The sequence below is a fragment of the Aspergillus chevalieri genome, chromosome 1 (genome assembly GCF_016861735.1).
Source record: "Aspergillus chevalieri M1 DNA, chromosome 1, nearly complete sequence".
NCBI classification, from domain to species: Eukaryota; Fungi; Ascomycota; class Eurotiomycetes; order Eurotiales; family Aspergillaceae; genus Aspergillus; species Aspergillus chevalieri.
In genome coordinates, this window is record NC_057362.1 from 860446 (window position 1) to 873743 (window position 13298).

The window sequence follows — 13298 nt, forward strand, 5'->3', positions numbered from 1 at the left end:
GGAATATTTGTCTGTTAATAATCAAGCATTCGAGTCGCTATGACTTGGGAGTTTTCTTTGGTTTTCTGTACAGGTTCATTCTGGTTAGGTTATAGTAAATGATACCTCGATTTTCTACTTTTTTTGTGACTGAGAGTACCTTTTGTAGGCAGTAGCCATAGGGCTGATGAGGATAATAACTCCGCTCCGCCCACACCAATAATGACTTCCGTCCTTTCCATAGCAGATCAACGAATGAGGAAGAGCAAAAGAAAAAGAACAATCATAGAAAAGAACATCAGAAAAATCGAGACAGCCACTCACATCCCCTTGATTAGCAGCCATTACGAATCCATTGGCCACTGCTGGTTTCGGTGATAGAAAAATATGGAAGAGATCTCCGTCGCTGACTTTTGGCTGAGCTCTGATTGGCTGGGAGAGTCAGTTCGTCTGTTACCAAACGGCAAGTGTTGCAATTTTGTCGCATTGGGAGGCGAGAAGATATAAAATGGAAGGAGTAGGGCTCTTCATTTCTCAAGCTATTCAGGCTGATTGATCTCTTCTTATTATGGTACTGTGGTATTGTTCTACTCCGTACAGAATCGCTGTCCAACTGTCAAAAAAGTCTAGACTTTACCGTGACGTCAGAGCTCAACCTTTCCTGTCGTTCTTTCCGGAGAATCTTCAAATACTTTTTAAGGAAAGATGGCGCTTTTATTCATCAAGCAAAAGTTCTTTCCGAGTCAGGCCAACAACGGCAAGTCCAAAGATAGTAGCAGTGAGTACACCTGGAATCACCCCAGCGCTTCAACAGCTTGCTAACCCTATCCCGGTGCAGGAAAGCCTCTCCTCTCCCCTGAAGATTCAGATACTCTCCATGGCTTCTCCGACTCAGACCTCGAATCGCAGCGTTCATACAGCACATTCCACAACCCCTCTGGTCTGGAGAACAACGATTATGACACCGACAGCACTTCCAGTGGCAGCACGCGCGCGCGCATAAATCCGCGCATCGTCTCGGATGCGATCTTGGGTCTTTCAGACGGATTGACGGTTCCGTTTGCGCTGAGTGCGGGTTTGTCTGCGCTGGGAAAGACTAAGGTTGTTGTCCTGGGAGGATTGGCAGAGTTGACTGCTGGTGCGCTTTCGATGGGATTGGGTGGTTATGTTGGCGCGAAGAGTGAAGCGTATGTTTTCCCTTCCCAGACATGAACTGAGATTCAGGTGCTAATTGAAGAAGAGAGTCGTATGAAACCACCGTGCGCGAAACAAAAGAATTGATTCAAACCTCTCCCATTGAAACTGGTGCCATTGTGCACAACATCTTCTCCTCGCATGGTATCCCCTCCGACGTCGTCAGTCAGATAAACGCCTCCCTGCATGCTTCTCATGACCGCCTCCTTGAGTTCCTAATCACCTTCCACCACAAAGAATCGCAACCGGACTGCAACCAAGCATGGATCTCGGCCATTACCTTGGCCATTGGTTATTTCGTTGGAGGATTCATTCCGCTGATCCCCTATTTCATTGCGGATCAGGTCATCGCCGCGCTGTATTATAGTATTGGCGTGATGGCAGTGACATTGCTGGCATTTGGATATATCAAGACCTGCATCGTGCGTGGGTGGAGTGGACGTGAGAATATCATCGCCGGTATTCGGGGAGGAATTGAGATGTGTTTTGTCGGTGGTGTTGCTGCTGGCGCTGCTATTGCTCTGGTCAGGTTGATTGACACTGCCTAGCCCTCTTCTCCTTTCGGTTCACTCTCTTTCGGTTTTTCTTGTTTTCGGCGTTTGGATGTATGATATACCATATAGCACGGCGGGCTTTTTCTTTTTTCGATGTACTATAGAACCAAAATCCACCCAAAAGTATTTAACCACCCAAAGCCTTTTGCACCAGTCCTCTGGCCCTCTCCGACATCTCCTCACTCAACTCAATCGCCATCTCATGCCCCTTGCTGGACATCTTCACCCACGTCTTCCTCAGTATAGTAATCACCTTCTCTTCATCTTTAATACCCTTCTCAAAATCCTCAAACTGATCATCCAGAAACACCAAACAGGCCACATCTTCGAGGACCTGCGTCTCACTCTCCTCTCCAGGATTCCGCTTCAATCCCTCCTTCCTAACTAGCGCACCAACCCTCTCCGCCTCATCCTGTGTATACCCACTCTTCACACAGATCTCAACAACAAGCTCAGCCTGCCGTTTCGCAAGATGATTCCTCCACGAATGGTAACCAATTTTAGTCATCGGATAGCTATCTCTCGGCACCTCCCAGCGGCGAAGATGTTGAGCGCGAATAGCGAGACGGAGGAGTTCGGATGCGTTGGGCTGGCGTTTATCGAGGTATTGGGTCATTTTGGTGGCGTAGTGGAGTTCGTAGGGGATTGTCTCGTTTTGGGTTTCTTGGATTTCATCTTGTTGCTGTTGTAGGGAGGTGGGTTGGGAAGAATTTGGGTAGGGGATTCGACGAGGGTCTTCGGAGTGGGCTTGGTCGACTTGGTGAAGGGCTTTTTCGTAGGGGGTTGTCATCTTGATAGTGTTGGCTTTTGAGTTGCTGATGGTTTGTATGTGTGTAGCTTGGTAAAGTGAAGGGAAATTGACAAGATGAAATACAAAATATTGGATTGGTTCAGCAGACCCCGCCATAGCCCCACGGGATTTGGCCGCGGATACTTGGACTGTATGACAGTACGACTATAACTACTGATATACGGTACGAATACAAGACAGTCCATTTCTCTAGCATAGCTCATGCAGACTATCGGTCTTAACTAAACGACATGATAACGGCTGTAAAACACATGGGAGAAACATTAAATCTGAAGCTTGAAGCCTTCCAACAAAACTGCAAATCCAAAACGGTGCCAACTTAGTGGCAGACAGACAGAATAACAAAGTCAGGTCCGATTAGTTCCATCCAAACGCCGTTCCAATCAAAAGCAATGAAAGCCGGGTATATCCAGCACCATGATGCAAAAATGTACGGAGAAATCAGAAATAGATCGAGGACGGGGGCTTAGAACTGATGCATTGGATCCGTGTTTCAATATTGCTACACGTAAAGTCCGCTGCAGCAAAGCCCTAGCCACAAATCCCAAGCCCAGCCCCCTGTAGAAAACCTCAAATCTGTGCACGAAGGTATAATAAACGAAATAGAAATGAGACCTTTTTTTTGTAGATCCACCGATATTGCGGGACCTTTCAATTATCTGGCACCAATTCCAAACATGCCATTGCCTCGTCGTTCGGAGAAAGGTGTAGTAGATACTTTCGGAACATGATCCTTTTCGAAACCGAAGCCGAAACAAACGACCAACAACATCAGCAATCTTTGCCGGACGAGTAATAAAAAAAAGAAGATACACGGAGACGAAAAAAAAAAGTCCCGTCATACCTTCTTGCGCTTTTTCTTCCCGATTCCTTCGCTGTTCGAATAGAAGGCGCCCTCGTCGTCGTCATCTGCGTAACCTTCGCCGTAACCAACAAAGCTGTTGTCATCGTAACGTCTCTTGTGTCCGCGACTGGGTCGACTTCGCTCCAGCTCTGCGGGAGCGGGTGTGCCGTTTGACTGACTGGGCGCTCGAACACCCCCAGATGGCGCAGCCGCCTTTCTCCCAGCATCACCTGCACCTGCATGTTTCGACGGCTTCTCATGGCCCAGCACGTCCTCCCAGTAATCGTTGTTTGGCACGGTGCCTGGCTCCAATTTCATAGCCTTCATCTGCAACTGTTGCAATGCTGAATCCATGTCCGCAATCTTGATTTGCTTCCCAAAGACCTTTTGGTTCTGCCATTCCTCTTCAGGCCACATGGTGAGATGTCTCAGACTACCAGGCATGCCTGCCTCATTTTTGACAGGCTTGTTTCTGCCCGCCAAACCAAGCCCTTTCAACTTGCCTTCGTATGATTTCCGTAGTCTATTGATCTTTTCTCCCGTGACCGGATCCATCCGTGCTACGGATTTCGCAATCGGACCGAGCCCGTACAACGAGACAAGGTCTAATGATGGGTCTGGACCAGTTGCAACATGGGCTGTAAAGTTCAAAATAGAGCAGTGTTAACAATTTCAATCCCTAAAAGAAATCAAACAGGTGCAGGGTGAACTGCAATGAGGATTGAAATTGGGGAAAAACTCTTACAGCTTTTGCAGAGATGGTAGGCCGAGGTAAATTCCCTTTGAAGGGAATCTAAGCTGAAACCATTATTCTCCGACGAGGCCGCACCCTCGTTGTTGCTGCTACCGCTGTTGTCATTGTTGTCGATCTCCATTGCGTCCATATTCGCAGAATCCCGGACTCTAGTCCCGGGATCGGCCCCACCCATATTCCGGTCATGGTCTGTCTGTGTGTGCTCTGGAGGCGTTTGTGTAGGGACCAGATTTGCATCTGCCGTGACAGTTGACCCAGATTCCTGCATTCCAGTACCAGTCAACTTGTCCGCGTCCACCAAATGACCACTCACACTACTGGCCGGAGTCGGAAACGAAGTCGTCGTACTGCTTAGGGTCGGCTGTTGCGATATCTGGGAAGACATTGGATCCGAAGGGGGCAGTGAGGAGTAGTCTGCGGATTGTGATGTTGCCTGCCTAGGTGACGTTTGCGAGGGTGCGAAGTATGTGGCATGGCTCTGAGCGCTGACCGACATCAACGGAGGCGATGTCGGAGTCTGGGGAAAGTGATCTGACGAAATGTACGGTTGATCGTTCTCTTTCAAGTAACCGACTGAAGGGGATGAAGGTGAAGGAAATCCAACTCGGAAGGTCGCAGATGAGGTGCGATCAGACATGGGTCGGGTCTGGCGAGATGGATAGGGAATTGAGGAGATGAACGACTGGCGACAAAGAACCAAGCCTAGGCGATCCGGTAAGCGGCAATTCAGACTGGAAATCGTCGACACCAAATACTGATCAGGGCGGAGAGGGCGGAGGAGGAAAGTCGAGGGGGCGAGGAGGGAGGAAGGGAAAAGATGCCCGGTCGAGAATCGCTCCAGCGGGCGAGCAGGACGTTGCACGACCGTCTAGAAGTCACACATTCCAATGAGTTTCGACACTAGGAACCACATCAAAGTGTCGAAAAACCGAAGGATCGTTGGTGGTGGAATGGTGATGGGATGCTGATGACAGTGGTGGTGGTGAAGAGGCGCGGCCCTTTCGTTGCTCACCAAACCGGGAGGCGGTTCTGAGGATGTTGGATGACGGCAAAAAGCCTGGGCGGCACGTGACCGCCCTTTTTATTTTTGGTACGGAATTTCAGTACGGAACAATACGGTTGGTATTATCTATACGGTAAGGTTATGGTACCCGATGATACGGTAACAACGACAAAGAGCGCGATGACCATGGATCATGGAGTGATTGTTGAAAAAAAAAATTGAAGATAAAGGACGGTACGACATTTCTTTGTAAATATTTCACATAAACAGTATGCTTCTTTGGATGTCAAGTTCAAATTTTGAAGTCAGCAACACTGTTTGTAATGCAGCCCTACTAATTAGATTTATCAACTTTAAATAATACATGACGAAACATGATCAGTTTCCTCCGCTCCGTACGATTGGAACAATGCCGGAAATGCATGTCAAATGCATGCGCCTGTATGAAACAGCTTCCCACCCTTGTTTTAATGAGGGACCTCAGGTTTGTGTCCATATATGCCCTACTCATTCTACTCCGTAGGGTGTTCCCTTCCCACCCATGTATAAGGAGCTCCAATTTACTTACTGCTACTATGTTCGAAGGACTTTTCACTGTAATGGAGCATGATCAAATACAAAACCCGAGGATGTCCTCAATAATTGTCTATTATCAACAAAAATAATATTACTAGACACAGGTAACCAGACCTGTACATGCAAAGATGTATAAGGCAGAAGAAAACGAAGAAAATAAAAATTTTTTGCAACACCCCAGCGAATAACCATCCCTCATGAAGAAGACTCTTAGGAAGTCATATTTCGTCATTATGAAAGTGAATCATGGTTGATAGAAAGTGTTCGACGCATCGCCCATCAGTTGCGCGGACACATCGGGGATGTTGTCTTCCAAAGATGCCATCAATTCCACCTGCTCCTGGTAGCTAAGTGTTCGCTCACGCCACGATGGAACCGGAAGGGGCGCGTTGAGATACTGCGAGTATTGATCCGCAATGGTGCTTGTCCAATTCATTGGGTCAACTGCTGCTTCGACATAGGCCAGATGGCCGGCTGTTGTGGAGGCAAGGTTGAAGTCAGGATCCCAGCCCTGGAGACCTGGAACCACAGTTGGGAATGCGTTAAATGGGGTGGTTGGGTCGACTTGCAGACCTCCGTATGTGGCTGCCGGTGTAGCATATGACGGTGATGTGAACTGCATTGCGGGGCTGTCGTTGGAGATGGGTATTTGTTGTTGTTGTTGTTGTTGTTGTTGTTGCTGCTGCTGCTGCTGCTGCTGCTGTTGCATCGGTGGAGTCAACATCTGGTATGGCGTTGACTCCGCTACTCCAATGGGTGGTGTAGATGAAATTGATGAATGCGAATAAGGCAAGGTAGGATCTGTTGAATGTGCCCGTGATGCCGTGCTTGTGGATGAGCCATCCGTAATGGAAGGTTTACCGAAGCGGGCATTGTGCGATTGTAATGACGTAGTGATGCTTGAAGGGCTAGACATATCAGGAGGACTCATCGCGTCTTGACACGATCCGGGCGTGGCATGGTTGGATGGATTGGACGGAGAGCGAACGACGAACGACTCTTCAGTATTATATGCCTTCAGACATGCGGCAACCAGACTTCTGTAGAGAAGCAGAGCTGATTCTACCCCAGGCCATCTTTTGGCCGCAAGCATAATGGCTTCCAGCGCTACATCAAGATGGCCTTGCACCTCTTCGATCGGATGATCCTTGCGAATATTAGGATATGAGAGCGACCAAAGAATGGTGTTCAAGGCCATAAATAACGACTGGGTAAAGATCCAAGTCAAATCCACTGAGCCGGTTGCGATCTGTTGTCGTTGCATGCCAACGTTGAAAATCGAGGCCTTGTAGGCTTTTTCAGCCGCGACAGGAGAGGGCTCAGGGACCTGGGGTGATGGTCGATAGAGGAACACGATCATTGTATTCAGCCTGCCGCGGAACCTAGAAAGACAATGTTAGAGCTACACTTATTATGGCAGCAGAAGTCCGCAACTTACCATGTTTCACCCAGCCCGCTACCACCATCGTTCTTAGGGCAAGTGACCACCCAGTGCTCCATCTTTTCCTCCATTTGCCTGAACCATGGATCGTGATCATGGATCGGGTTGTCGCGTCTGTTCAGGTAGAGGGTGCGTCTGATCTCCGCTTGCAAAAGTCGCATTTTCAAAAAGTGTATTGCAATACACTTGGTCAATATCGGTTTTGACCCGGGGAGAATGCCATCCGGTGTGATGTACTGATCATCGACCTGTTCAAAAAACTTGACGTTGACATGATCGTGACTGACCGCGAGACAGCTTGGACGGCCAAGACTATGTGAAAGACCAAATTCCATCGACATAACAATCCAGAATAGTCTCCTCCGCATATCCACTTCCAAGCAATTTAACGTCTCACCAGTCGGTGACTTTGAGATGGTGGACTCTTCGGTCAGTCCTAGATCTTGACTCAATTTGATTGCCAGTCCGACGACCCAATAAGCTGCAGTTCTCGTAGGTGTCAGCATCGAATATTGGGCAATGAGGGCAAGGCATTGTAACGCCCCCAGATCCATTCTTTTCAGGGACGGTTCCAAGTATGGCAGTGCAGCGAGGTAGTAACTATCCGCCAACCCGGCATAATCCGTGCTCAGTTTTTGCATACTGATCGCAATCACTATCCTAAGTTGAAAGTTCTGGCGAGGATCGTCGGAGCCATCAAAAACCTCCTCCACCTCTTGACGGAACGTGGGGTAGTGCAATGTTGGAAGCATTGCTTGCGCTGTAGAGAATAGGTCAGCCAAACGCCATATAGGCGCAAAACAAAGTTAAAAGCATACCCTTGACAGCAAACAGGTCCATGAGTCGATAAGTTAGATTGCGTGGGGGCAGATTGGACTGAGGGATGGAGCTGATCATGGGATAAATTTTAGACGTAGGTTTGTTACTCTCTTCCGAGAAGGTAGATTTAATTTCCTGCGCAGTCAATTCGGGAACAACATCTTTGATACTCTTCGAGTCGGTATGTTGTTTGGCCATCTCCATGACCAGGCGAGTGATGGCAATGCCGCTGGAGGGACCTAGATATCGAGGTTCATCGTTCTCCTTGAACCGGATGCGACCAGCGCCTCGAACCATCAATTCTGCATCTGCAGCATGTTGAATCTCATTTTTGAGTTTCTCAACCTCACTTTCCAACGCCCGCGCCCTTTCGCGCAGCGAGATGATATAGGTTCGTGGCACGGTGGCATTTTTGGCTGAATCGTAATAGACACATTTAGCGTTACTGCGTTCGCATGACGCACATTTTGGGATTCCCACATCGCATCTAGATTTCCGCTATCTCTGAATTAGTCTTTGTCTAAGGGGAAAAAAAAAAGATATCATACCTGTCGACATCGCGCGCAAGCGGTCAATGTATGCGCGATCCTATTGTCAGGCACATCAAACGATTGCTGCGATGCTTTAGATGATGTCTTATTCAAAGAATTTCTCATACGGGATCGCGCATTGGGCGAGACTTGAGGCATCGCCATGATGGGGTATCACGAAGAAGAAAGATTTCCGAAGTCAATAGACCGCGAATAATCTGGTCGTGACACTGAGCGTAAGATTATCCCGTTCAACGGTTATGCCATCACAAAGATCCGTTCTATATCCTTTCGCTCTCAGGAGCGTACGTGCGTGTGTGTACGGTAGTCGTCGAGACGGGTTCAACGTTCGAGGTACATGTGACTGGAAGACCGGCAGAACATTCGGCACAAGGGCAAAGTCGACATGGTCTTCGTTTCCGAGTTAGCGGACTGTCGCACGTAGTCTAATGGGTAATTATGTATTTTACAATACATGCATGACACTGTTCGAATTGACAAGAGAGCATGGTTAGCTTGTCGCTGGAAGTGGCCAAGCATGCGACGGGGAAACTCTTTTGGTAGTGCAAATAGTTACCTCTTAATTGACAATATTCCCTAGGGATTTTTGGATTCCTGCTGGCGGATTTATTATCCGCCCTGACGATCAGAACCCTGGAGCATCACAGTACAGAGGAAGCAACGAGAAAGAGGCAAAATGACAAGTGAAAAGGAAGAGGGGCGGAAGGGGAACAGGACCGAGGCTCTTTTGTCCTAAACGGGGATCGACGGGATCTCAGAACGACCACTGGCGCAGTTCTTTATATAATCCCCAAGCCTGACCAAGCATCCTTATTGAAGGAAACAGAATTCAATTGCTTATTACTTTATACGTAGTAGAAATATAATGAAATCTCTAAGCTTACTCTGTACTATTACTCTTGACAGGGTCCAGCTGAAACTGGCCGGATACCAGGGAACCATTGCCACCAAGTTGCGATCACTGGATGATGACACTATCGAGGCCGATCCAAGCGCGCTGATATTATAATTGATTATGATCAGGAATTAGGAGAGTAGAATAATCATGCCAGATACGTGTCCAGCCTGAGGTGGTATCTATTGTCCCTGCTTGGCGTTGGTTGCTATGTTACTCTGTATTGCGATGGTGGTAGTGTCAGTGATCCTATCAATCAGTAGAGACCAAGTAAGGCAACATCATGCTGGCTGAACCCCGTGACCGGGATTCATCGAGAATCGATAATCTTTCACCCTAAAGGAAGTTGTTCCTTTTTCTTTCTTTCTTTTCATAGTCTTCCTCCTTCTCCGTTCTTTCAATTTCCCCGATCCAGTCTCTTCATTCCTTTGTCTTCATAACATTTTCATACCGCGGGGTGTTATTGGCGGTCGGAGCTAAGACGACGCAACCTCTTTTTGACTCCTCCCCAGTTCTTCCTCTTTCATTCTTGTTCGCTCGTCTCTATTTGCAAGAACAACTTACAGTACCTGAAACCGTAACTCTACAGAGTAATCATTCGAGGAGTCTGCGAAATCCCTGAGATTGTGACTAAGCGGTGCTTTTCTCCTGCATGTCACTCGATAACCTTCGTGATACACTTGGATATCTCTCGGCGACCTCGGAAATCAACGACGTCGCTGCAATTACGATTACCTTCAATTGATCTGGGATGACGCCTGTTTCTTGACTGTCTCTTCTCTGTTCTTCTGAATTAGTTTGCTTTTCTGAGGCCTGTTTGTGCTACTGCGCACACCGTAAAAGTGCGTTTTGCTTGCTTACTACAGCAACTCTGCAGCTGCAGACTTTTCTGCTTCCTTGCTATTTGTCTGCAGGAATTGTACTCGAAGGGATTACAAGGAGAAACGGTTACGGATGCGTCTTCATGTTGGTACCCGAAACTAACTTGTGACGGGCCATCTATCCGGGATCGTGCTGCCAGTTGAAACATATCACCTAACTTTAAATTACGTTCTTCAGGTGAGTAATTTGGCATTTAATAATACTTTTTACTCCTAGAACCTCTCATTAGTTCGCTAACCAGACAAGCAGAACATGTAAACGAAAGATAACAACCAAAACATGTCCTCTTCGTTTTTAGACCATCCAATTCTGAAAGTTAGCCGGCCGGTGGCTGCATGTTCAAGATGCCGCACCGCCAAGATAAAGTGCGACGGCAAACTACCAGCTTGCTCGGCTTGTGAGAAGGCTGGAAAAGCTGGCAGTTGCTCTGGTGCCAGTGATGAATTTGCCAAGGGTAAAGAGAGGAGCTACGTCGCCTCTTTGGAAGGATACTGTGAGAAACTCGAGAAGGAAATTGCAACTCTTCGTCATCGTAAGGAGCATGCGTCCATCAACGACGCCGGGGTTCTACAGGAGAGCTCGATCACGGCTATCTCGTCTACAGGTACCGTGGCTGAGGCGCATCGTCGAGAAGTGTCTGATATTGATGACCTTGTGGGCGACTTCGGTTATCTGTGTGTCCTACCTTCTATGCAACAAGTTCGGTTGAATGAGGGTTGCTAACATGCTCTCAGGTCCGTCAATGCCACTTCACGAGATTTCCGTGGTATCACTTCAACAATGTCGTTTTCCAATCTTCTGCTATCAGTTGCCGTGGTCGACTCACTCCCGAATATATCATCGCCGCCACTGCTTCCGCGTCACGAGGCCACGCCTCTCTTACAGTTCTACTTTGATAACATATACACCCAGCTGCCGTTTTTCGTTGAACGGAGTCTCTGGACTTCCATAGACTCCATCTATGAGCCTGGTGGACGTTTTGCTAAGCCTTTCGATCATTTCCTCGTGCGAATGGTATTAGCGATCGCTTCTGCCACCATGTCGTATCATAGTGATGACAAGAGCCAGCAACGGTCATTGGCTCTCGTAGTTGGAGCACTCGAATATGCCGAGGATGTTCTCCAACCTGGCTCCATTGTCGGAATACAAGCGATCCTGCTGCTGGCTCAGTATTCGCTCGCCAATCCGATGCGTTTTCGCAGTTGGTACCTGGTTGGTATGGCAGTGAGGCTCATCGTCGATTTGGGATTGCATCAGGATCCCCCAGAAGAAGTGGTGTCAAATCGAGACCGGCTGGATCTTTGCCGCAGAGTGTTCCACTGTACTTATTGCTTGGATAGGTATGTTTTAGTTTCTCTGCTCCTAAACATTTGCATACTTCCAATAGGTCAAGATCTTCTGACTTCTTCCCTCTTTCTGAGGGTCAATTTAAAGAGGGATTAGCTCAGCCTTGGGGAGAACCTTTTCGTTCTCAGATGCCTCTATCAATGTCTCCCTCCCGGCTCCCACAACCTCACTAGGCTCATCGTTGACCGAACAGAGCCACCTCTTCCAACGCAGCTCAGAGCCTGGATTATACCTCGTCAAAATCCGTCAGATTATGTCGACTGCCTATCAAGAAATGTACTTTAGCGGACGTGAATCATCTCAGCAACCTTTGCCATTGATATGGGCTCGCTGCTCACAAGCCCAAGAATGGTTTGACCGTGCACCTACAAACGTCCCTCATCACTTCCCCGTTTTGTACAGACTCGAGGCGTTGTATACAACCATCATCATCCTTTCCCCGTCGCATCGATGCCCCATAGTCTGCGATTTCAACAAGGTCATGTTGTTCGATCGCTGTATGGATTACATTAGCCAGCTTCATCAAGCGCTCGAGAATCCCAACATGCTGCCATGTATGACCTTTCTTGACATCCAGCGTGCATATCAAGTTGGCCGACGATTTGTCGACCTTTTGAGCCAGGATTATGATATCGTCTTGAGACCCTCTGCGCCTGCACCTCCGCCGGTGCCACCTGGAAGCGTGGACCCGCCGTTGCTTGGCAATGAAGGACGGACCAACTGCCCTGCACGTGCGATTCGATGCTTGACATACACGCAGAATCTTCTCCGATACAGCGCAAGGAAATGGGCAATGTATGCTTTCTTGCAACAATATGAGCAAGCCGCGGCACCTGTTCGAAAGTGGTTGACGCAGCCCTCCGTAGTCTATCTTCCTCCAGGATCGGGGGCGTTTATGGCTGGACCACCCACAACAGTGACGCCGTCCGCCGGCGGTGTTCACTATCCCGGATTCAATTACGGGCCTTTTTGATTCAGGAGTCCCAACATACGGAATCTGGTGCATATGATAATTGGCATTGCGCCTTTAGCGGGTTGTTTGTTTGTTTGTTTTTTTTTTTAACGGCGACGCATATAACAAGACGCAGATTTGGGGGGTTGATTTGTCCAAATGAGATCGATCCTTGTATTCTTACTCAATGATACCACGTTGTTACTGTAAACCGGGCCAATTTGTACGATAGTGAAAGAACCCCTTTTTCGGACAAGGAGAAAAGGAATCCATTCCATTGCCTTATGATCTTCCAGTTTGCCACGCGGGTCTCGACCGAATGGGCCAGGCATCATCATTTTTAACTGAAATTGACAGCGGCAACCCACACAGAGGACCATCCTTGCTTCCTAGGTCAAATTGGGGCGGACCATGCGAGTGCCAGTTTGACAAAGTGACAACACAGGCATGTACGATGACATGTATAGTGTAGAAGAGGGGGAAATGGTTGGACCAGGTGGCATTGCAACGATTCTCATTGTTTGTCATGACTTTTGTCTATCACCGTACTTTTATGAGATCCAAAGGGCACAAGCATGACTACTGTACGGCTTATGACGAGCAACCTGGCACGGCAATTTTCCACGCGTACGGGACAAGGTTCAATTATCTGACGTCAAACGACCAGAGTTATCGCATGGGTTGTGGTTAGTTGGG

The 13298-nt window shown here is 48.1% G+C and overlaps 5 protein-coding genes across 5 annotated transcripts; 2 read left to right on the forward strand and 3 right to left on the reverse strand.

The window, feature by feature from the left end:
• Positions 1-684: 684 nt before the first annotated feature.
• ACHE_10300S (VIT1/CCC1 transporter family protein) lies at positions 685-1721 on the forward strand (the record flags this gene model as incomplete). Its single annotated transcript, XM_043277743.1, has 3 exons — positions 685-757; positions 818-1166; positions 1220-1721. The coding sequence occupies 3 exons, from the start codon at positions 685-687 to the stop codon at positions 1719-1721; spliced, it is 924 nt and encodes a 307-aa protein (XP_043131420.1).
• Positions 1722-1854: 133 nt separating this feature from the next.
• Positions 1855-2517, reverse strand: ACHE_10301A (DUF4202 domain-containing protein; the record flags this gene model as incomplete). The annotated part of the gene is made up of 1 exon (XM_043277754.1): positions 1855-2517. The coding sequence occupies one exon, from the start codon at positions 2515-2517 to the stop codon at positions 1855-1857; it is 663 nt and encodes a 220-aa protein (XP_043131421.1).
• An 859-nt stretch (positions 2518-3376) lies between these two features.
• Positions 3377-4773, reverse strand: ACHE_10302A (uncharacterized protein; the record flags this gene model as incomplete). Its single annotated transcript, XM_043277765.1, has 2 exons — positions 3377-4020; positions 4128-4773. 2 exons carry the CDS (start codon positions 4771-4773, stop codon positions 3377-3379), a joined length of 1290 nt encoding a protein of 429 aa, XP_043131422.1.
• A 1186-nt stretch (positions 4774-5959) lies between these two features.
• ACHE_10303A (putative C6 transcription factor) lies at positions 5960-8462 on the reverse strand (the record flags this gene model as incomplete). Its single annotated transcript, XM_043277776.1, has 4 exons — positions 5960-7097; positions 7154-7916; positions 7975-8391; positions 8456-8462. 4 exons carry the CDS (start codon positions 8460-8462, stop codon positions 5960-5962), a joined length of 2325 nt encoding a protein of 774 aa, XP_043131423.1.
• A 2120-nt stretch (positions 8463-10582) lies between these two features.
• ACHE_10304S (Zn(II)2Cys6 transcription factor) lies at positions 10583-12623 on the forward strand (the record flags this gene model as incomplete). The annotated part of the gene is made up of 3 exons (XM_043277787.1): positions 10583-10977; positions 11038-11643; positions 11738-12623. 3 exons carry the CDS (start codon positions 10583-10585, stop codon positions 12621-12623), a joined length of 1887 nt encoding a protein of 628 aa, XP_043131424.1.
• Positions 12624-13298: the final 675 nt, after the last annotated feature.